At 37.5% G+C, this 24,822-nt stretch overlaps 1 protein-coding gene across 1 annotated transcript in view; it reads right to left on the minus strand.

The window, feature by feature from the left end:
• Window positions 1–2,239: 2,239 nt before the first annotated feature.
• Window positions 2,240–24,822, minus strand: part of LEMD3 (LEM domain containing 3) — an 85,878-nt gene continuing 63,295 nt past the window's right edge. The window contains 9 exon segments of the mRNA XM_070409796.1: window positions 2,240–4,461; window positions 4,678–4,756; window positions 4,846–4,951; window positions 6,772–6,853; window positions 13,968–14,146; window positions 14,799–14,901; window positions 15,305–15,406; window positions 16,301–16,446; window positions 16,530–16,609. Of these exon segments, the coding sequence (XP_070265897.1) occupies window positions 4,298–4,461; window positions 4,678–4,756; window positions 4,846–4,951; window positions 6,772–6,853; window positions 13,968–14,146; window positions 14,799–14,901; window positions 15,305–15,406; window positions 16,301–16,446; window positions 16,530–16,609 (1,041 nt within the window). The 3' untranslated portion in view covers window positions 2,240–4,297.

Below are 24,822 nucleotides of genomic sequence, written 5' to 3' on the forward strand. Positions count from 1 at the left end.
AAAAATTTATCAAAATCTTTCCCATCCAATTTACTTATCATCTATTCTCTGGTAGAAAACTGATCAATCTCTCTCTCTCTCTCAATACCCAACTACTCAGATCCTTTCTCTATTTTTCATTCCAACAAATCCTCACCTAAACTCACTTTAACAACCAATATCCAAACTTCATGTGATCCATGAAGCCTTTGATGATCCGATCATTGCTTACCTTTCCTGTCTTACTGTCTTATACTCAGTCCTTCAATCATAAAAACTGCTTGTAGTTTATTAATGCACTAGGTTGCTTCTCATCAATCTATCTACTTCTTCATGTACTCTCTATGCCTAGATGGCTGCCATTCCAATCTCAGGCGCACATGCAGGTCTCCACCCATGAAACAAAAAGTAAATCTAAGTACACTGATTCTACCGGTTTTAAAACCTAAGAATCAACACAAAGAGTCTATCTCCCAGTAAAGGTTCTTAGGTGTAGGATGCAGCATTTCTAGTCAAACATTCTACAGTGGAGCTTAAAGGCAGTAGTCATGCATGCCGGACCAAGAAAACAAGCATCCTGGATATTCAGTTTCTTTAAACCACAACTTCTGGTTTCTAACTATTTTCAGTTCTTAAGTACCTGTTCTTGAGCATCTTTTCCAAAAGAATGGCTGCCAAAATTCTGCTTCATTTAGCATCCTCCTATGAGTCATCTGGAAGTGACTTGCCAAGATAAGTCTAGGAAGAAAGGGCGAAGAAGCCATGTAGGTGACCTACACTAAAGTGCTGTTACTAGGAGCAGGCAGGGAGACCACAAGATCAATCTTATTAAAGGAAATGTTCTGGACACATAATACATCAAAACATTGTTCACTTGGAAATCACAACTGCCATCCATACAGTGAATACGATACAAGGAAAGTATAACCAAGTCCAATATCAGGCTTCAGTTCACAAGATATTCAGGAACCCATAGACAAATGAGTGTGAAAATGGATTGTGTAATAACTCAGGTTTCATATATTAATTTTTATAAGCTCATCACAAGAATCAAAGCTCTCTTGAGAGCTCAAGGGAAAGAAGACTTATCAGTGTATTATACTAATTAAGAAGAGTTTAAAGTTCAACTAAATTAAAATATGGCTCAGCTATTACCTCATCTGCCCTGATGTCTTCTCCATTTAAGATCACTAGTGGCCCGGTGCACGGATTGGTGCACTTTGAAAGGAAATTAATTAGAAGGTGGCCAGAGGGGTGGGACTGGGCAAGATGGGCCGGCCACACCCTGGAGCCAACCTCCTGCGGTCCCTCCCCGGCCGGCCACACCTGGGGTTGTGCCATGGCTCGAAGGGCATCTGCGGAGTGAGCCAGGTCCCTCTGGCAGGTGGGGCCCCTTGGCCTGGCCTGCAGGGCCTGCGGGGATTGGGCCAAAACAGGCTCTCCAACATCCCCCAAGGGGTCCCAGAGTGCGAGAGTTGGTGTTGCTGAGCAACTCCTGCGTTGAACATCTGCCCCCTGGTGGTCAGTGTGCATCATACCTACCAGCCAGTTGGCCGGTTGTTTAGCCTTATATATATATATATAGATAGATTAGGTGCCTCTCTGTTCTCCCAGAATTTCTTCTGCTCTTTTCTCTCTCACTATATTTTCCACACTATATTTTAACTTATCTGCCCAATGTTCTTCCTCTAGACCAGTGGTCACCAACCAGTGGTTCATGGACCACTGGTGGCCCATGAGGTCTGAAAGGTTGGCAACCGCTACTCTAGACTGTAACCATCTTGAGGAGTGGCTTTGTCTTTTCATATCTGCATCCCTAAGATATACAAACTGCTATATCTATCAACTTACTGAATGACCAAGTCTTCTTTTTACTCGATTAAACCATCAAAAAATCTAAACCATTGCTACTCAAAGCCCATTAACCATTTTTTTTATGATGAGATAGGGAGTATGAACCAGAATATGTAAAAGAATGGCTTCTTTTTTTGAGTAAGTCTTGCTTTTTAAAAAATGTCTAGCTAAACTAAACAGTGTTTAGTAATGCAGCTGATTTACATTCTTGCCCCACTTTGATTCAAACACTTTTTAGAAAAAGACATTTCTCATAAAGAAAAGTAAAATGCTGAGGAATAGATGGTTAAAATTAACTCTAGGGTCTTTGTCCATCTTTATAAAACACATATATTTACAGATACCCAAAAAGATATAAAATAAAGGCACCTACTTTCACTGGTAAAAAAAATAAAGACACAGGGCACTTACGAAGTTTTTTAAAAGCCAACACGCATTAAAAAAACCTAATAAATTTTTAATTTTTTCCTTTTTTGTAACAGGACAAGTAACAGATTACATCAAACTTCAGAACTTCTCAAATATCTAGTTATTATACACATTCCCATCTGTCTTGCAGGGAGGGATCTTGGTCAGCTTAACAGTTTCAGGTAAAATAAGCTGCATAATAGTATATATTACAATAATAAGTGTACAATGTTTACATGAAATATGTTTTAGAAGCAAGATAAAGATGTATCTGCATCAAAACGCTACCTTTTAAAATGCCACAACTATTTTTACATTCACTCTTGCAACAGGTCACAAGATGGGGTCACTAAGCTCAGATAAATCACTATGATGCACATAAAATGGTTATTTTATATATTATATATATTTCTATTTTCACACGTTAGCATCTGAGACATAAACTGAGAATTTAAAATTTATTCTCTTCAGATAACAAATCATTTTTATTCTTCATAAACATGGTGCCCACAAAAGCACATAGGTAAGGCACAATAGGGTTTTCTGTTACAGAACAGTGTGCATCATGTTTACTTAACCAGAAAACGTGCATTATCTGTGCAAGTGCATGCTGCAAACCCAACACATATACAATAAAAACCAAAAAGGAAACTGAGCTTTAAACAAAATAAAAATGGGTACAACCTTCAGCTGTTTCACATATTCATTTGGACTGACAATGATATATCAACAGGTTACTTAAAAAACAAAAAGGAAAAAAAAAGCCAGTTGTGGACATTACAAGTAAACTTTGCTCCACAACTATTTTAATCTGAAATCAAAAACAGTAATAAAGTAACTTTACTGAAACAAAGTAAATATCGAGGCACAAAGCAATGGTCACTCGTGCATTTACTATATTGCAAACTTTTCATGACCCAAAACTGTAGATATAATTTTTCAGATACACATTTTGCTGAAACAATGTGCCCTGCTTTAAACTTGACATATAACAGGGGAGCTAATATTTTATTAAGTTATAAATAGATTGGGAAAATGACTTAATCCCAATGGTACTATATCGTAGCCCTAGCATTTATAATAAATACAGCTTTTCACAAAATACTTTTCCAATATCCGCCAATTGCTTCTTTATTGCTCACATAAATTTGAAACCATTACAACTGGTATCGAAACTTTCACACAAAATCATACTCAAGACATTTTTATATAAAACCTATAAAAGATATTTGAAACTTGTATCTAATACTTCCGGGGTTTGGGCTGTTTGATCTATGTGATAGTACAGCCATATGTATATATGTGTGTGTATATATACACATACACACATACATATATATATACATACACACATATATACATATACATATATATATACACACTTTAGATTATGAATAAAATAGGAAGCTTATTTTACTGCTTTAATGCAGACATCCTCACAAAACAAGACTACTTTTGCCACCACCAGCAATTATACATATATACAAAAGCCAATTTAAGTACATGTACATCCAATTATACTTATATGTAACCACTAAATCCAAATTAGTTTTCCCATATTCCAGCTGTAGCAAATGAATCTCTTACAAGCAATAGAAACCTAAGGTTAAATTGGAAAATGAACAGTTTTACCACATTAGCCTGTAAGGATCTATACAGGTTACTGTATACAAGAAGTCACAACATTAGTTCACAGGAAATTATGGAAATACAAGTCTCTTTACCATGCTTTTGTGTGATTATCAAAACACTTTTTGGTGCAAAAATACCACCACCACATCTGAAAATATGTAATAAAGTCAGTGTTCCTCATGCAAAACTTTAAATGCATTGGCTTAAATGAGCTCCAAAAAACTGAATGAAACAATTATTTACCTACTCAGCATTGCTGCCTCATTGCTAAGTCCCTTTGGAACCTTAAGATTTCTGGAACGTTCAAACAGAGCTGTATTCAATAAAAATATTACATACAAAAAGCATTTAAAAAGGAAGACAAGAAACCAAACTGGAATTTTTCTATTGTAAATAACAGTTCTAGGAGTGGAAGAAAGTCTTTTCAGGAACCTCCTTGAGAATTGGCTAAGCCAGTCCGCAGACGAAGATGAGACATAGAGTTCATATGTTTATTTGATGGCTTCAAGGGAGTGTTGCAAGTAAGAGCGTGGGGAAAGCGATGGTGATATCTATCTAGTCGTAAATATTTTACTGTAACCAATTTCCCTGTTGTAAGATAAAAATAGTATTTTAGATCTGTAAAACTGTGCTTAACGATTTATAAAAAAAACTGTGGTAAAAAACATAAACAAAACACAAGTTAACAATCTAAAATTATTACTGTAAAAATGCTCTTAAAATTCTTTAATTTAAAATCTAGTATACTTTAAATAGTAAGCCATAATTTATCTCTTCAAAATGTTTATTACTCAAATTTCTTACCATCAAACCAAGAGCCATGCAATGCCTTAAAAGCTTTCCCAGCATATTCTGGAGACAGACATTTAACATATACACAACCCTGCGATATTAAAAAAAGAGAGAAAGAATAGTCTTAGTTTAATAGCAACAAATTCAAAATGTAGAATTCAATAGTAAAAGTTACTTTACCTCACGTGAATTTTTGTCTACTGCAATATGAACAATGCCATCATTATCACTGCATTTTTCTAAAATTGCTTCTTGAATTGCCAAATGCCACTGATCCCCTATTTCCCTAAAAATTAATGAAAACAAAAATCAACACCCATATTCATACTCAGTAAGAAGTCTTTTGTCTCTTAAAACATATATCCTACTAGAATGGGGATAGTTTAAAAAGGTAGTAGTAAATAAATGCTTGATACTAGTAGGTAGATTAAAATACATGTATGTATGTATGTAAGTATGTATGTATGTATGTATGTATATATATTAGCTTTCAGAAGCTCAGCCCTTTTCTCACTTTCCAGTGTAAGAACACAGAGCTGGGACAAGGAAGGATTAGTCCACCATAGAAGAACAAATGTGCTGTCATTTTTATGTTTAAAATCCTATGTAGCTATAGTCATTTCTTTTTTCTTTCTACTCGTTAATAATCATTTTAATGAGATGGGGTAGACTGGTAAACGATGAATATTATTTTTTTAATAATATTGTCAAATTCCTAAAATTCAGCAAAATTTTTAGTAAATACAGTAAGTCCTCACTTAACATTGTCAATAGGTTCTGCGACTTTTAAGTGAAATGATGTATGACAACCAATTTTAACAGAGGCTGATTAATATAAATACGAGTTACATTCCTACACTTCTCATATCAATGTTATAATAAAATGGCATTAAACAAATTGAACAAAAAAGTGTTATTCAAGGACCTGCTGTAATGTATTCTGAGCTTCTCTTCTCCAAAATAATTAGTCATACAAGACAAAAATAGTCACCTCAATATTAAGAGAGCTTTACGATATCCTGCTGCAGCAATGTAAATTAAGATATAGATTGTGAGGCAGAGGGAAGATGGCTACACTTTAAATTGTAATCTTCATCTTAAGTAATCACTGGACTGGCAGTGATTTTCTAACTGTTAAGGTATGAGGTAAGATTCCCAACAGGATTACCACCTTGTTAATTATTTCTATCTCTGCAAAATAGAGGCTGTGTATATACTGACAGTGCTTCCCCATATTTCTGATTTTGCTGTCACTTATTTAGAATTTCATCATATCAACTATTTCTTTTCTTTTTTTTATCCTCACCTGAGGATATGTTTCTGATTTTTAGAGAGAGAGAAGGGCCTCCCATACTTGCCCCAACTGGGGATCAAATCTGCAACCTAGGTATGTGCCCTGACCAGAAATCAAACCTGAAACATTTTGGTGTACAGGATGACACTCCACCAACTGAGTCACCTGGCCAGGGCTCAACTATATCATGAAATAAATGAGTTATTAAATGTAACTTATAGGTATTTTATGTGTAATTAATTTCCACTGTGAGGATTAAAACAATAAAAATAGAATGTCGTATCATTGAATAGATAAGCAGTTGCCTCCAGGAAGATTATTATAGAAATGTTTCTCAACTATTAAATGGACAGAAAAGTTTTTCAAATATTACATGGATAAAAAGGGTTGTGGAAGGGAAGGTATGTAACATCTTTGTAGAGAATTTTTACAAGATTAGAAATTTAAAAATAGCAGATATTTTTATCTCTATTGCCCACTGAGGCAAACAACATTGGCATACATGACTTATGCATTTAATAAAGAGTACTATCTGTATGGTGTGTGTCATTAATTTGACTCAAGCATTTATATGCTATGTGGGTAAGACTTATAAAAGTTTTACAAATCATTATACATCTGGGTCTTTTAGCCAAACCTTCGGTTGCAATATAACAAAAAGAGAAGAGAAAAATATAACATTTCTGTAGTTAGAAATTAAGAAGGAAAAGAGATTTTTCAATTACAGCCACAGCATTTTTAAGAATACCATTGATTTTTCAGCCAAGTATTCCAAATAAAAATTACATATACCCCTGGGTCATAATACTTACATAACTGGATCAAACATATTTCGAATCTTGAGACACGGCGTCAAACTATTTGGTGGTGAATTTCTTCTATCTAAATGAAATGCTACAAAAAACAAGTTAGTTTTATTATTTGCCATTATTCCAATTTATTGAAAGGTATTCAATCATTTAATTCATTCAAAAATATTCACTGTGTATTTTTACTACAAGGCAGACCCCTGGATGTTAAGGTGAATAAGACAGTAATTGCTCTCACAGAATTTAGTTTAGTGGGGGAGACATTAAAAATAGTGTCACCCAAGAAATCATAATTGTGGTAAAATCTAAGAAAGAACAGTACAGAAAGCTCTCTAGGTAACTTAAGCTTAATTCTGAAAGTATCAGATAACACTTCACCAAGGTAATGACATTTATGCTGGGACCTAAAGAATAAATAAAAATAGGCAAAGTGAAGAGAGGAGTAAAGTGAAGCAAAGAAGGAGCTTGGTCTATTCAAGTAACTAAAAGACAGCCACTGTGGCTAGATTGAGGACAAGAAAAGATAAACCTGAAGAGAGAGATGTTAGATTTTTCAGGACTATGTAGGTCACAAAGTATTTTAGGGATTACCATAAGTGCAACAGAAAGCCACTCAAACATTCTCAGAAGAGGAATGAATATGATGAGATCTGTCTTTTAAAGTTACAAATTTTAAAAATAGACAGCCATATGGAGAATCACTTAGGTGGAAGCAAAAATGAACATAAGAGGACCAGTTAGAAGGTTATTATAACCCAGACGGCATGAATCAATGGTTGAGCATCAACCTATGAATCAGGAGGTCCGGTTCAATTCCCAGTCAGGGCATATGCCCAGGATGTAGGCTCTATCCCCAGTGTGGGGCGTTCAGGAGGCAGCCGATCAATGATTCTCTCTCATCATTGATGTTTTTATCTCTCTCTCCCTCTTCCTTCCTCTGAAATCAGTAAAAATATATTTTTAAAAAAGGTTATTATAGTTGTCTAAGAGTGAAATTATAGTAATGTGGATAAGAAAGGACAATAATGCAGATGTAAATAAGTGGAGAGAATCGGAACCTATTTGAGTAGATCTGATGTAACTCATTTAAAAACTGCAAATGGAGGAGGATAAGACAGAGATTATGGGTGACTCCGTAGTTGTAAGGAAAGGTGTGATTAATCAGAAAGGAACACCAAAGGAGAGGTCAGTTTGGAGAGAGAAGATACTGAGCTCATTCATGTGTTGAATTTGTGGTGCACATCTCCTATTAGAGAAGGTAAATATATAGCTAAGTATAAGAATCTGAAAACTAAAACAGAATACTAAGTTCAAAATATAAATTTGGAAGTTATCAACATATATGATAAATGAAGTCACAGCAAGAGAGCAGCAAGGGCAGTGGTTCTCAACCTGTGGGTCGCGGCCCCTTTGGCGGTCGAACAACACTTTCACAGGGGTCGCCTAAGACCATCCTGCATATTAGATACTAGAGGCCCGGTGCACAAAAATTTGTGCACTCGGGGGTAGGGAGTCCCTCAGCCCGGCCTGTGCCCTCTCACAGTCTGGGACCCCTTGGGGGATGACCACCTGCTGGCTTAGGCTTGCTCCCCAGGGGATTGGGCCTAAAATGGCAATCAGACATCCCTCTGGCAGCCCGGCAGCCCTCGAGGGATGTCCACTTGCCAGCGGGGAGCAGACCTAAGCTGCAGTTGGACATCCTTAAGCGCTGCTGAGGAGGCAGGAGAGGCTCCCACCACCACCGCTGTACTGGCAGCCATCAGCCTGGCTTGTGGCAGAGCAGAGCTCCCCCCATGTGAGAGCGCACTGACCACCAGAGGGCAGCTCTTGCATTGAGCGTCTGCCCCCTGGTGGTCAGTGTGTGTCATAGTGACCAGTCATACCCAGTCTTTCTGCTGTTAGGGTCATTTTGCATATTACCCTTTTACTATATAGGATAGAGGCTTGGTGCACGGAGGCTGGTTTGCCTTGAAGGGTGTCCCGGATCAGGTTGGGGGTCCCGCTTGGGTGCCTGGCCAGCCTGGATGAGGGGCTGATGGCTGTTTGCAGCTGGTCACACACCCTTCAGGGTGGGGGTCCCCACTGGGGTGCCTGGCCAGCCTGGATGAGGGGCTGAGGGCTGTTTTCAGGCTGGTCACACCCCCTTCAGGGTGGGGGTCCCCACTGGGGTGCTTGGCCAGCCTGGATGAGGGGCTGGGGGCTGTTTTCAGGCTGGTCACACCCCCTTCAGGGTGGGGGTCCCCACTGGGGTGCCTGGCCAGCCTGGATGAGGGGATGATGGCTGTTTTCAGGCTGGCCACACCCCCTTTAGGGTGGGGGTACCCACTGGGGAGCCTGGCCAGTCTGGGTGAGGGGCTGAGGGCTGTTTTCAGGCTGGCCAGCGACTGAAGTTCCCAGCCTCTCCTTTTTTTTTTTTTATTCTGGGATTTATTTACCTTCTACAATTGAAACATTGTTGCCGTCACTGGCGCTCCCAGCTCTGAGGCCAAGGCCAGCTGAAAGTAGGTATCTGGGGTTTGTTTAGCTTCTATAATTGAAACATTGTTGCTTTCGGGCTCAGAGCCGGGCCACGGCAGGCGGGGAACCTTGGCTTCCTCCATCACTGGAGCAAGCAAGCCTCCTGCTCACTTCAGCTGTGTGGCTGCCGACCGCCATCTTTGTTGGCAGTTAATTTGCATATCTCGCTGATTAGCCAATGGGAAGCGTAGCGGAGGTACGGTTAATTACCCTTTTGTCTTTTATAAGATAGGATTTATATTACGATTCATAACAGTAGCAACATTACAGTAATGAAGTAGCAACAAAAACAATTTTATTGTTGGGCCAGAAGATTGAGAACCACTGCGCTAGCAAGACAGGTAGAATGAGATAAGAAGATGGCCTTGAGAAACTTAACACCTAGAGGCAGAAATAGAAAAGAAGACTGAAGAAATTGTCAGAGGTAGGAAGAAACCAGAAGAAAATGGCATCCCCAAAGCCAAAAGAAGAAAAGTTTCTAGGCAGGCTCAATTGCTAACAGTTCTAAGTAAATTAAGGTTCTAAGAACAAAAAAATCCATTGGATTTACCAATTCGGAAGTTTGAGAGCTGTTTCCTTAGAATGAAGGGGATGTAAAACAGACGGGAGTCAGCTGTAGAATAACTGAGAGGTGAAAAAGTAAAGACTATGAGTAAAGTGTTTAACGCTATTTGGCCGTAAATAGGTAATAGCTATTTGACAGTGTAGAGTCCAACACTGTGTTACAGATGAGAGAGACTACAGCATGTTTAAATGGTGATGAAAAGATCCTGTACAGGAATGTAAAACAGTAAGGGAAGATACTTGAGAAGACCCCAGATCAAGAAAGTCTGTGAACTTCTAGTACCATAACAGTGTACAGGTTCTATTCTTAGATGATCTTTTAATTGCAGGCAATCTGACTTCCTTGAAATTCCAATATTGACCTGGGCCAGAAGGGGATGAACCAGAAGAAAAAAACACTCATACCACCTTATGCTAGATTAGACACAAATTTCCACTAGTCAGAAAGTAGTCCCAAAGATGAAATTGATTTTTAAAATAAATGCTCTGTCTCACTAACTGAACTGTAATCACTTCTGAGCAAAGTAAAGATATAGTAGTTACTCAATGCTACATTTTAAATACCTCAGGAACTACCTTTGGATCCTTCAAATAAAGGCTGTTAATTCCAAACACTACATCTGTCAGAGCATAAATAGTTCTCTGGCTCCCCAGCAGGTATTGTTTGATTTTAAACTGGTGCTTTAAAATACTTTTAGAAATACTAATATCATATAATCATCTAATTTATAAACAACTACTTTTTAGAAATTGAACTAAAAATTCAATAAGGTCAATTATTTAAAAATACTATTAAATAACAATAGCTTGTAGTGGTAGTGAATTCATATGACTACTATAATTAACAACCCTTCAGCCATGTATCTTTACAATTAAATCATAGCATTTATAAGGGGAGAAACATTAAGCTTGTTAATAAAACTATCTTTTTACATAAACTACCAAAACCCCTCAGCATACAGCCAGATTTATACAGCATATCTGTTAAGATACATTTAATGAAAGCAAAACTTATTTTATGTATTAATATTTTTAAAAAGCTATATCAGAGTCACTTAGTTTGCCGAAACCGGTTTGGCTCAGTGGACAGAGAGTCGGCCTTCGGACTGAAAGGTCCCAGGTTCGATTCCGGTCAAGGGCATGTATCTGGGTTGCGGGCACATCCCCAGTAGGAGATGTGCAGGAGGCAGCTGACCAATGTTTCTCTCTCATCGATGTTTCTAACTCTCTCTCTCCCTTCCTCTCTGTAAAAATTCAATAAAATATATTTTTTTAAAAAAAGAGTCACTTAGTTATATTTAGATAGACTATACATTTAATGGCATAAAATTAATACTAAAACTAAATTCTCTTATAGAGCTACATGAGGCAAAAGATATGCAAGATAACTCAGTACTTGGCATGTTTAATACACCAAAACTTTGATGAAACATTAATATAAGAAGTACTAGGGCCCTGGCTGGTGTGGCTCAGTTGGTTGAGTGTCATCCCATGCACCAAAAGGTCACCGGTTTGATTCCTGGTCAGGGCACATACCCGAGTTGGGGGTTCAATCCCCAGTAGGGGGGAGGTTGCAAGAGGCAGCCAATCAATGTGTCTATCTCTCTATCTACCTTCCTTTCTCTCTAAAATCAATAAAAACATTTTTTAATTAAAAAGTACAACACTTTAAAAATTATATCAATTCATGTTATTGTATTACATGAATTACATGAATTATAGTATTACCACTACTATAACTGACAAAGTTGTATTTTATCACATTTGAACAGTCTTTTCCTAAAGAAAATGACAAAGTAAAAATAACAGTCTGAAGTTTTAAACCTTAGAGTTTATAGAGCATCCAATTTAACACACTTAAAGTAAATCATCTATATAATAAAGAGCCAGGGTCTTAATGACTAAGGCTCTATCAGACCGGAAGCTGTGGGCGCCCTGACCCAGCACTGACTGCCTAGCGGACTGTGGATCAGGCCCAGAGAGAGGCCTGCAGAGAGAGGGGCAGGGTTTGATCCATAGCCTCTGTGGCAGCCATTGATCAGAACTTGCCTCTCTTTCTCTCCAGGCCTGGACAACAGCCACGCCTCCATTTCTCTCCAGGCCTCCACAGGGGCTGCTGATCAGCCCCGCCTTTCTGATCAGGCCTGGTTGAGAGGCCCAGAGACGCTGACTAGCATAGAAACTGACCAATCAGAACCAAATCTGGGTGAATGTAAGGAGCCAGTGGCTGCCTAGGAGGTGGAGCTTTTGGCGCTGACTGGCATAGAAACTGACCAATCAGAACCCAAATTGGCTGGCAGAGGAGGGCAGTTGGGGGCAAGAACAGGCCTGCAGGGAAGGACAGTTAGGAGCGAGATCAGGCCGGCAGGGGAGGGCAGTTAGGGACAATTAGGCAGGCAGGCAGAGGCAGTTAGGGGTGATCAGACGGGCAGAGAGGTTAGGGGCGATCAGACAGACAGGCAGAGGGGTTAGGGGCAATCAGGCAGGCAGGCGAGTGGTTAGGAACCAGCGGTCCCAGATTGTGAGAGGGGTGTCCGACCTCCGGTTTAGGCCCAATACCTTGATGGTCGGACATCCCCCAAGGGGTCCCCGAATGGAGTGGGTGCAGGCTGAGCTGAGGGAACCACCCTCTCCATGTACAAATATCATGCACTGTGCCTCTAGTACTACTATAAATATGTAAGAATATGGATTATTATTTGGGCAAGAAACTGTCTTTAGATTTGTCTTGAAAATCTCACCTTTAAAAAACAAGACAAACTATAACATTTTTTTAAAAATTCCTATGGACAAAATAATGGCCTTTTCTAGAACCTCAAAGGCATACATGAGTACTAATTGCTAGCTCTATGAAGAAATCAGGCTAAGACTCCACACCTTTATAACCAGGCATTAAGGTAATCAGGTCTGACTGGCTTAGAATTGTTTCCACTGTCAAAGGGCCCTTTTGCATGCACCCTTTAAAACAAATAGTTTAGCCCTCGCTGGTTTGGCTCAGTGGATAGAGCATCAGTCTATGGACTGAAGCGTCCTGGGTTCGATTCTAGTCAAGGACACATGCCCAGGTTGTGGGCTTGGTTCCCAGTAGGGGGCATGAAGGAGGCAGCCAATCAATGATTCTCTCTCATCATTGATGTTTCTCTCTCTCTCTTCCTCTCCCTTCCTCTCTGAAATCAATAAAAATATATTTTAAGAAAACAAAACAAAACAAAAAACCCCAAATAGTTTATTGTTTAGTGCCATCTTTGGCAAAGTCAAAGCTTCATATTTATGCCATGATTATATTAACCTTATTATTCAATCTCTTTAACAGTGAAAATTAGAAAAAATGGGATCTTATTGTAATTTCAAAATAATTTACTGATCTTTCCCATAAAAGCTATGCTTAGCAAACATTGATAAATGTGCTTTTATCCAACAAGGTTAAAAGAAACTCAACTCACTACTAGTCCTGAAATGCAAATTAAACTAACCATAAGATATAATTTTTCCACTAACCATTAAGATACAAAAAATTCAAGTGAGGTAACAGCTATCACTAGTAGAGGTTTGGTTATATAAGACAACCAATCACCAAACCCTCCTATATACTTACATATACACGCTTTTGTAACTATGCAAGCATTAAAAAAAATATAGAGAGAGAGATGCTCAGAAAAGCTACTTGGCATGGGGGATATGCAGGCAAGTAAAAATTGGAAAAAGGAGCAATTAAAAACTTATGATTCCATTTAATATGTCTTATATATATACAGCATTATATATGTAAAACATATATACATATATAAAGCATATGTGTCTTACCTGCATAAAAAATTAGAGGAAAATGCAATTAAATCTTTAATAACTAAGTTACTTTGTTAAGTGAAAAAGGAAAAAAATTAATGTGTATAGTATTCTATTACAGAAAAGACAAATCATTTAAGTTTTTAAAAGTCAGGAGAAAGTGGAAGGACATATAAGGAGCTAACACTAATTCTTTCTATGGGATGAAACTGGAAGGGGAGCTTTGCTTTCATACCTTGCTCAATTGTACTATTTTAAATAACATAAGACTTGTAATTGAAAATAACAAAACAAATTTATGCTTGTATTTTTTGTTGTTTAAAAATACATACCTTGACCTTGCCATACTTTTGAAGGTATTACTAATATTTTGTCACAGGATGCAGAAGGCTGGATCCACCGCCAAACTAGAAAATCTGCACCACCTATTCTTCGTGTTTCTGTACGAACTCTAGACTCGTTAGCAGCAAGGAAGTCAACGGCTCTATCCCAGACTTTCTTCATTCTTTTCCTATTATAGCAACAAAATGATTATCATCTTGGCTTATCATTTTTTTCAAATATTAATAACTGAAGGTAGTGTTATTGTTAATTCTGGCTGTTCTTAAGGAGTTTTTCAAAAAAGATTTAGATGCCTGAACTTCACTCACCTCAGATTTACTGAATTTCAAACTCTAGAGGTAGACCATAAGCATCAGTATGTTTTCCTCCCTAAAATTTCCACTCGACCTTAATGTGTTACAAGGGTTAAGAAAGCTGCTTTAGCATATGGCATCATAATTATTTTCAAGAAGTTATTGGTTCTCTTATTTTAAAAGCTTTGTTCACAAGATTAAGTATTTAAAAATATAACTAATAAAACGTCACCGGCTACTAGCTGTTTCTTTATCAAGACGAAAGTAAAGGAAATAAGGTAGAAATTGACAAAAAAGAATCAGATGTAACAAAATGAGAATGATTTAGAAATCTAATTGTCTATTTTGCCACTCAAAATCAGGAAGGTAACAGTAGAGAACTTAGAAAGAAGAGTTTCAAGTACAAAAATAAAGCCTGCACAGTAAAACAGGTTTAGTTGAGAAGGGTCACAACTCGCAATAATTTTTCACAACTACAGAAAACACCAACATTCTTATTTACTTTAATTCATAGTGCTTTGAACACACCTGTCATGAGGCAGTATTAAGGAATCTCGAACATGTGGAATAGGCATGAAAGGTTGTAAATCTTTGTTTTCCTGGCAAGCTTCATTATGACTTCGTAAAACATCTGAAAATAAATCAACACATTTACAAATGAATCAATCACTGATTATCATGTTATAGTTTATCACGTAATGACTATTCTAGAAATAGTTTAGATTTTTTTATTTGTACTTTTTGTTAATCCTCACCTGAGGATATTTTTCCATTGCTTTTCAGAGAGAGTGGAAGGAAGGGAGGGAGGGGGAAGGGAAGAGAAGGGGGGAGGGGGAGAGAGAAAGAGAGAAATCCATGTAAGAGAGACACATGAACTGGTTGCTTCCTGCACATGCCCCAACAGGGGGTGGGGAGGGAGCAAACACACAACCCAATGCCCTTGACCAAGAATCAAACCCGAAACCCTTCGGTGCCCGAGCCAATGCTCTAACCACTGACCATGGTAACAGTTTAGATTTCTAAAAATACTATACCTATAATCTTTATCACCATATCATACATCTGTCTTGTTTCCTCTTCCTCTTTTGTCCAGCGATATTTCATGTAACGCAGAACAACACAAACCATCACTACACCTGCAATATTCATATATTTTGCATTTTAAAAATTTGTGGTCAATGGCATTCAATAACATTCATTGCGAAAAACAAGAAAAGAAAACTCATGACAGTTTCTACAGTGATTATTTTAACTGCCATAATGGGATAATGGAATGTGCCTTCAAGAGAGTGGGTTGAATTAGCTACATAATTAAAACTATAGAGAAAATTTTAATATTAAACATAATTCAGAGTTTAACTTAATCTCACTTCTTTTGTTATGTTGACAACTGAACTTTTTAATTTTTACGTTTTTTTAATGTTTTAAAAATTTGTTAATAAATGCAACATTTAAATTGTAGCTATTAATTTTTTGAAAACAAAATAAAAACTGTTTCACACACTTTTTTCCTTTGCAGCTTTAAAGTACTAGAAAAGTGAGTCTATTGGGATTAAACATACTATACCTTACATTTTAGGTAAATTAACTTATTCTTGAGGGACTTGGACAGAAAAATAATCTCATAAATTCCTATTTTCAATCAAAATACTCATATAAAATCTAGGAACCTAAATTAAAATTTTAATTCAGGTAATATTTTTAAAATAAAAAATAATTTTAATAAACATACCTTGCCATATTTATAATATTTTACTTAAAATATTTATATTTTATTTTTAAAAACTAACCTTAATTTTTATATTTTCCATTTCTATTTTAAAGTAGATTTCCATCTATGCACTTATACCTGAGTACTGTTTTCTAAACTGATGCTGACATTATTTTTAAAAACTTCAATATTATTATATCTTAGAGGAGTTTTGGATGTGATTTATAATGAAATAAATTATCAATCCTAGCATTTGGTGAAAAACAGACACAAAAATTATAAAATACAATGTATCTTCTTTGTCATCCTAACAACTTACCTAAACATAACAACAATAACCTGTGGGTGACAGTAATAAAAGCGCGCCGAAAACGACACCAAAAAGACATTAGTGGTCTTGTGGATTGTAAAAACTGCACATCAGTTACATTTGTCAATTGTTCGTCAGGGCCATACCCGACACACCTATTTAAAAATAAAGGGAGAATTTAGAAGCAAAATCACTTCTTATACTACAAAATGATCAAAGTAGAAATTAAGTCCTTTACCTTATTCCAACATCTTTTCCATTTTCAAAAATCCACTGTAATGACATGTTAAACATATCTTCATATTCAGGGCCTAAATTCTAATAAGAAAAATAGAGAACATAACTAATTATTCTTAATAATTCACATTCATTTGACTCTTATAATTACCATACTTTGCATAACACTTTAAACTATACTGCATAACAAAAACGTATTATTCATTATAGAAAAGTAAAAGGAAAAAAATTACCATTTCCCCACCACTCTAAGATAATCATGGTTAATATTTTGCTACATTCTTTTTGGGTTTTTTTTTTTACATTTATAAATGTGGCAATGTAGCAGGATACAAAATCAACCCCAAGAAATCTGAGGCATTTCTATACACCAATAGTGAACTTTCAGAAAGAGAGACTATAAAAACAATCCCATTTACCATCGCACCAAAAAAATTAAGATACCTAGGAATAAACTTAACTAAAGAGGTAAAAGACCTCTACTCAGAAAACTACAGGACGCTGAAAAAAGAGATAGAGGAAGACATAAAGAGATGGAAGAACATACCATGTTCTTGGATTGGTACAATCAACATCATCAAAATGTCCATACTACCCAAAGCAATCTATAAATTCAACGCACTTCCCATTAAAATACCAATGGCCTACTTCAAAGATCTAGAACGAACTCTCCAAAAATTCATCTGGAATAAAAAAAGACCCTGAATAGCTGCAGCGATCCTGAGAAAGAACAAAGTAGGTGGGATCTCAATGCCAGATATCAAGCTGTATTACAAAGCCACTGTTCTCAAAACTGCCTGGTACTGGCACAAGAACAGACATATAGATCAGTGGAATAGAATAGAGAGTCCAGAAATTAGCCCGAACCAATATGGTCAATTAATATTTGACAAAGGAGGCAAGAACATACAATGGAGCCAAGATAGTCTCTTCAATAAATGGTGCTGGGAAAATTGGACAGATATATGCAAGAAAATGAAACTAGACCACCAACTTACACCATACACAAGAATAAACTCAAAATGGATAAAGGACTTAAATGTACGACAGGAAACCATAAAAATTCTAGAAGAATTCAAAGGCAACAAAATCTCAGACATATGCCAAAGCAATTTCTTCACTGATACAGCTCCTAGGGCAGTTGAAACTAAAGAGAAAATGAACAACAATGAGGTACCATCTCACACCTGTCAGAATGGCTATCATCAACAAATCAACAAACAAGTGCTGGAGAGGATGTGGAGAAAAGGGAACACTTGTGCACTGCTGGTGGGAATGCAGACTGGTGCAGCCACTATGGAAGACAGTATGGAGGTTCCTCAAAAAGCTGGAAATGGAACTCCCATTTGACCCTGTGATCCCACTTCTAGGAATATATCCCAAGAAACCAGAAACACCAATCAGAAAGGATATGTGCATCCATATGTTCATAGCAGCACAATTCACCATAGCTAAGATCTGGAAACAGCCTAAGTGCCCATCAGTAGATGAATGGATTGGAAAACTGTGGTACATCTACACGATGGAATACTATGCTGCTGTAAAAAAGAAGGAACTCTTACCATTTGCAACAGCATGGATGGAACTGGAGAGCATTATGCTAAGTGAAATAAGCCAGTCAATGAAGGAAAAATACCACATGATCTCACTCATTCATGGATAATAAAGACCATTACAAACTTTTAAACAATAATAGATACAAAGGCAGAGCTGCCTCAAACTAATTGTCAAACTGCAGTGGGAAGGCCAGAGAGGGTTGGGGGGCAGGAGGGAGGGGAGTAAGAGATCAACCGAAGGACTTGTATGCATGCATATAAGCATAACTAATGGACGTAAGACACTGGGGGGTAAGGGAGGGCAGGGGATTGTCAAGGGCGGGGGGCGGGGGGGAAGGACACATATGTAATACCCTTTGTAATACTTTTAGCAAAAAATAAAAATTAAAATTAAAAAACAAAAACAAAAGAAAAAACAAGATGGATGAACCTCTAGCCAGGCTCACCAAGAAGCAAAAATAGAGGACCCAAATAAACAAAATCAGAAATGAAAGAGACGAAATAACAACAGACCCCACAGAAACACAAAGGATTGTGAAAAAAAATACTATGAACAACTCTATTCCAACAAACTGGTCAACCCAGAAGAAATGGACATATTCCTAGAAAAATATGGCCTTACAAATCTCAATCAGAAGAAATAAAAAAAAAAAACCTGAATAGGCTGATAACTACCAATGAAATTAAAGCAGTAATTTAAAAAAGCTTCCAGCAAACAAAAGCCCTGGGCCAGGCGGCTTCACAGGGAAGTTTTACCAAACATTTAAAGAAGAACTAAAACTATCCTCCTCAGATTATGCCAAAAAATTCAAGAGGAAAGAACATTTCCAAGCTCTTACTATGAAGCCAGCATTACCCTAACCCCAAAACCAGATAAAGACACTACAAAGAAAGAGAATTACAGGCCAATATCCCTGATGAACATAGATGTTAAAATCCTCAACAAAATTCTAGCAAGTCAGAACCGGCATTACATTAGAAAGATCATACACCATGACCAAGTGGAATTTATTCCAGGGATGCAAGAATGGTACAATATCCGCAAATAAATAAACATGATACATCACATAAACAAACTAAGGGATAAAAATCACATAATCATATCAATCCTATATAATAAAAGCCCAGCGACTGAAACGGCATAATGACCAAAGGTCAGAATGACAGCAGCTAGACGGCCCCGCCGGCCCACATGTGTGTACTGGGCCTCTATCCTATATAATAAAAGGGTAATATGCAAATTGACCCTTATAGTGAATGACCACTCGACTAGTCACTATGAGGTGAACTGACCACCTCTAGGTCCCTTTCCCCGGCCAACAGGCTCCGATCACCCAATGGTGAATGGGAAACTGGAGGTGGGTGGCGGCAGGGGGCAGGGCTGGTGAGCGGGCAGAACACTCAACCTCTCGGTTCCTCCCCCTGGCCAGCAGGCACTGATCACCCGATGGTGAACAGTGAACCAGGATGGGTGGTGGTGGGGGGCTAGGCTGGATGCAGGCAGTCAGGGAAGATGGCCCTGATCACAGGCCATGCTTAGGGACTGCACCTGCTCACAAATTCTGTGCTCTGGGCCTCTAGTTGATACATAAAAAGCATTTGACAAAATCCAACACCCTTTCTTGATAACAATTCTCAGCACAGTGGGAATAGAGGGATCATACCTCAACATAATAAAAGCCTTATATGACAAACCTATACTAGTAGCCAACATCATACTCAATGGGAAAATAGAATAATTTTCCCTAAGAACAGGAACAAGACAGGTATGCCCACTCTCACCACTCCTGTTTGACATAGTACTAGAAGTGCTAGCCATAGCAATCAGACAAAAAGAAGAAATGAAAGGCACCCAAATTGGAAAAGAAGAAGTAAATCTGTCATTTGACATGATATTGTACATAGAAAACCCTAAGGACTCCATCAAAAAACTACTTACTTACTAAATGAATTTGGCAATGCAGCAGGATACAAAATTAACACCCAGAAATCTATCGTTTTTTTATATGCCAATAATGAACTCACAGAAAGAGAAAATAAAAAACAATCCCAATGACCATTGCAACAAAAAAATTAAGATACCTAGGAATAAACTTAACTAAGGAGGTAAAAGACTTGTACTCAAAACCTACAGGACATTGAAAAAAAAAGAGCTAGAGGAAGACATAAACAAATGGAAGAATATACCGTGTTCACGCATTGTTAGAACCAACATCATTAAAATGTCCATACTATCCAAAGCAATCTAGAGATTCAATGCAGTCTCCATTAAAATACCAACAGCATATTTCACAGATCTAGAACAAACTCCCCAAAAATTCATACGGAATAAAAAAAGACCCCGAATAGCCACAGCAATCCTGAGAAAGAAGAACAAAGTAGATGGGATCTCAATACCAGATATCAATCTGTATTACAAAGCCACTGTTCTCAAAACTGCCTGATACTAGCACAAGAACAGACATATAGACCAATGGAACAGAACAAAGAACCCAGAAATAGACCCAAGCCATAATACTCAATATTTGACAAAGGAGGCAAGAACACACAATGGAGTCTAGATGGTCTCTTCAATAAATGGTGTTGGGAAAATTGGACTGATACATGCAAAAAATGAAACTAGACCAGCAGTCGCCAACCGCTGCTCCAAAGGTTTCCTTAAACCAGCGGTCACCAACCTTTTGGACCTCATGGACCACTGGTTGGCGCAAATGCTGAACTAGACCACCAACTTAGACCATACTCAAAAATAAACTAAAAATGGATAAAGGACTTAAACATATGATGGTAAACTATAAAAATCTTAAAAAGAATCCACAGGCAGCAAAATATCAGACATATGTCATAGCAATACTAGGTGTACCAGTTAATAATGTGGATTTTTTTCAAAAGATGGAGTTACATATATGTTGATATACATGCAATTTGATATGTATGTTATATTGTTGTATTGACAGCAAGCTTCAAAACTTCATATGTCAAATTTGCTGAAGGTGTTAACATCATAGATATTTTTACGCTTAAAAATGTCGAATTTCGTGCCAAAAAAGAGCATTTGCGGGAAGTTTTAATTCATTACTTTATTTTGAAGAAAAAGTTATCGTATACTTCGGGAAGCTTATGGTGAACATGCTATGCTCCATCTCAAGATACTTATGAACGCTGGTTTAAACGCTTTAAAAGTGATGATTTCAATGTGAAAGACAAAGAACGTCCAAGTCAACCGAAAAAGTTTGAAGACCAACAATTACAAGCATTATTGGAAGAGGATGCGTGTCAAACGCAAAAACAACTTGCAGAAAGATTAAACGTTGCTCAGCAAACAATTTCTGATCGTTTACAAGCAATGGGAAAGATTTTAAAGGAAGGAAAATGGGTGCCACTTCAACTGAACGAAAGATAAATGGAAAACCGAAAAGTCATCACTAAAATGTTGCTTCAACGGAACGAAAGAAAGTCTTTTTTGCATCGAATTGTGACTGGCGATGAAAAGTGAATTTATAGACTGGTGAGACCGCCTATAAATTTAGTGAGATCCTCAAGAAATCTAGTCAGACCCTCGAGGTTATGATAAAGGACCGACTGGAAATTAAGCATACACTGACTGAAATGGAGGATATTATACAGACTCCCAACAGCAGACTAGAGGATTGCAAGAATCAAGTCAACGATTTGAAATACAAAGAAGCAAAAAACACCCAAACGGAAAAGCAAAATGAAAAAAGAATCCAAAAATACGAAGATAGTGTAAGGAGCCTCTGGGACAGCTTCAAGCGTACCAACATCCGAATTATAGGGGTGCCAGAAGATGAGAGAGAGCAAGATATTGAAAACCTATCTGAAGAAATAATGACAGAAAACGTCCCCTACCTGGTGAAAGAAATAGACTTACAAGTCCAGGAAGCGCAGAGAACCCCAAACAAAAGGAATCCAAAGAAGACCACACCAAGACACATCATAATTAAAATGCCAAGAGCAAAAGACAAAGAGAGAATCTTAAAAGCAGCAAGAGAAAGAAAGACAGTTACCTACAAGGGAACACCCATACGACTGTCAGCTATTTCTCAACAGAAACTTTGCAGGCCAGAAGGGAATGGCAAGAAATATTCAAAGTGATGAATGCCAAGAACCTACAACCAAGATTACTTTATCCAGCAAAGCTATCATTCAAAAGTGAAGGTCAGATAAAGAGCTTCACAGATAAGAAAAAGCTAAAGGAGTTCATCACCACCAAACCAGTATTATATGAAATGCTGAAAGGTATCCTTTAAGAAGAGGAAGAAGAAGAAAAAGGTAAAGATACAAATTATGAACAACAAATAAACATCTATCAACAAGTGAATCTAAAAATCAAGTGAATAAAAAATCTGATGAACAGAATGAACTGGTGATTATAATAGAATCAGGGTCATAGAAAGGGAATGGACTGACTATTCTTGGAGGGGAAAGAGGTGTGGGGGATGTGGGAAGAGGCTGGACAAAAATCGTACACCTATGGATGAGGACAGTGGGTGGGGAGTGAGGGCGGAGGGTGGGGTGGGAACTGGGTAGAGGGGAGTTATGGGGGGAAAAAAGAGGAACAAATGTAATAATCTGAACAATAAAGATTTAATTTTAAAAAAAAGAAAAAAAAAAAAAAGAAAAGTGGATTTATTTTGAGAATCCCAAATGCACAAAATCATGGGTTGATCCAGGTCAACCATCAACATTGACTGTAAGGCCAAATCGCTTTGAAAAGAAGACAATGCTCTGCGTTTGGTAGGATCAGGAAGGTGTGGTGTATTATGAGCTTCTAAAACCAGGTGAAACTGTTAATACTGACCGCTACCAACAACAAATAATAATCCATTTGAACCACGCTTTGATCGTAAAATGACCAGAATGATCCAGAAGACATGGCAAAGTAATTTTGCTTCGTGATGACGCACCATCACACACTTCAAAACCAATTAAAGACACGTTAAAAGATTTTGCTGGGAAGTTTAACCCACCCACTATATTCACCAGACCTTGCTCCTTCAGATTACCACTTGTTCCGATCGATGGCACATGCACTTTCTGAGCAGCATTTCAAAACATACAAAGAAGTGGAAAATTGGGTCACAGAATGGTTTGCCTCAAAACAAGAAAAGTTCTATTGGGACGGTATCCACAAATAACCTGAAAGATGGGGGAAATGTGTAGCTAGCAATGGACATTACTTTGAATAAAGCACTTTTGATGTTTCACTTGAAATTATCATGTTTTCTTTGATTACAAAATCCGCTATTATTATCATTAAACTGCTAGTATCTTTACCGATACAGCTCCTAGGGCAATGGAAAGTAAGGAAAAAATAAACAAATGAAACTACATCAAAATAAAAAGCTTCTGCACAGCAAAAGAAACCATCAACAAAACAACAAGAAAGTCCACTGCGTGGGAAAACATATTTGGCAATGTTATATCCGATAAGGGTCTAATCTTCAAAATTTCTAGGGAACTCATACAACTTAACAAAAGGAAGATAAACAATCCAATCAAAAAATGGGCAAAGGACCTAAATAAACACTTTTCGAAAGAGGACATACAGAAAGCCAAGAGACATATAAAAACATGCTCAAAGTCACTAATCACCCGAAAGATGCAAATGAAAACAATTAGGTATCATCTCACACCTGTCAGAATGGCTATCATCAACAAATCAACAAGTGCTGGTGAGGATGTGGACAAAAAGGAACCCTTTGTGCATTGATGGTGGGAATGCAGACTGGTGCAGCCACTGTGGAAAACAGTATGGAGTTTCCTCAAAAAATTAAAAATGGAACTCCCATTTGACCCAGGAATCCCACTTCTAGGAATATATCCCAAGAAACCAGAAACACCAATCAGAAAGGATATATGCATCTCTGTGTTCATAGCAGCACAATTCACCATAGCTAATATTTAGAAACAGCCTAAGTGCCCATCAGCAGATGAGTGGATTAAAAAACTGTGTTACATCTACACAATGGAATACTACACTGCTGTAAAAAGGAAAGATCTCTTATCATTTGCAACAGCATAGATGGACCTGAAGAACATTATACTAAGTGAAATAAGCCAGTCGGAAAAAGATAAATATAACATGATCTCACTCATTTGTGGAATCTAATGAACAACATAAACGGATGAACAAAAATAGATCGAGAGACAGAGAAGCATCGAATAGACTGTCAGACAAACTTCAGAGGGAAGGCAGGAACGGGGAGGGGTAGGGGAGAGGTAAGAGTAACCAATGGACACAGACACTAGGGGTTGAGGGCATGTATAGGAGGGTGGGAGTGCCGGGGAGAGGTCAATGGGGGGGAAAAGGAGACATACGTAATACTTTAAACCAGTGGTTCTCAACCTTTCTAATGCCGCGACCCTTTAATATACAGTTCCCCATGTTGTGGTGACCTCCAACCATAAAATTATTTTTGTTGCTACTTCATAACTGTAATTTTGCTACTGTTATGAACCGTAATGTAAATATCTGATATGCAGGATGTATTTTCATTGTTACAAATTGAACATAATTAAAGCACAGTGATTAATCACAAAAACAATATGTAATTATATATGTGTTTTACGATGGTCTTAGGCGACCCCTGTGAAAGGGTCGTTCGACCCCCAAAGGGGTCGCAACCCACAGGTTGAGAACCGCTGCTTTAAACAATAAAGAATTTTTTTAAAATTGGCAAAAATGTGAAATGCCACTTCTCACTAAATTTTTTG

Source organism: Myotis yumanensis, unplaced genomic scaffold (assembly GCF_028538775.1).
Source record: "Myotis yumanensis isolate MYYU_CA2020_CCGP unplaced genomic scaffold, mMyoYum1.0.hap1 SCAF_3, whole genome shotgun sequence".
Taxonomy (NCBI): Eukaryota; Metazoa; Chordata; class Mammalia; order Chiroptera; family Vespertilionidae; genus Myotis; species Myotis yumanensis.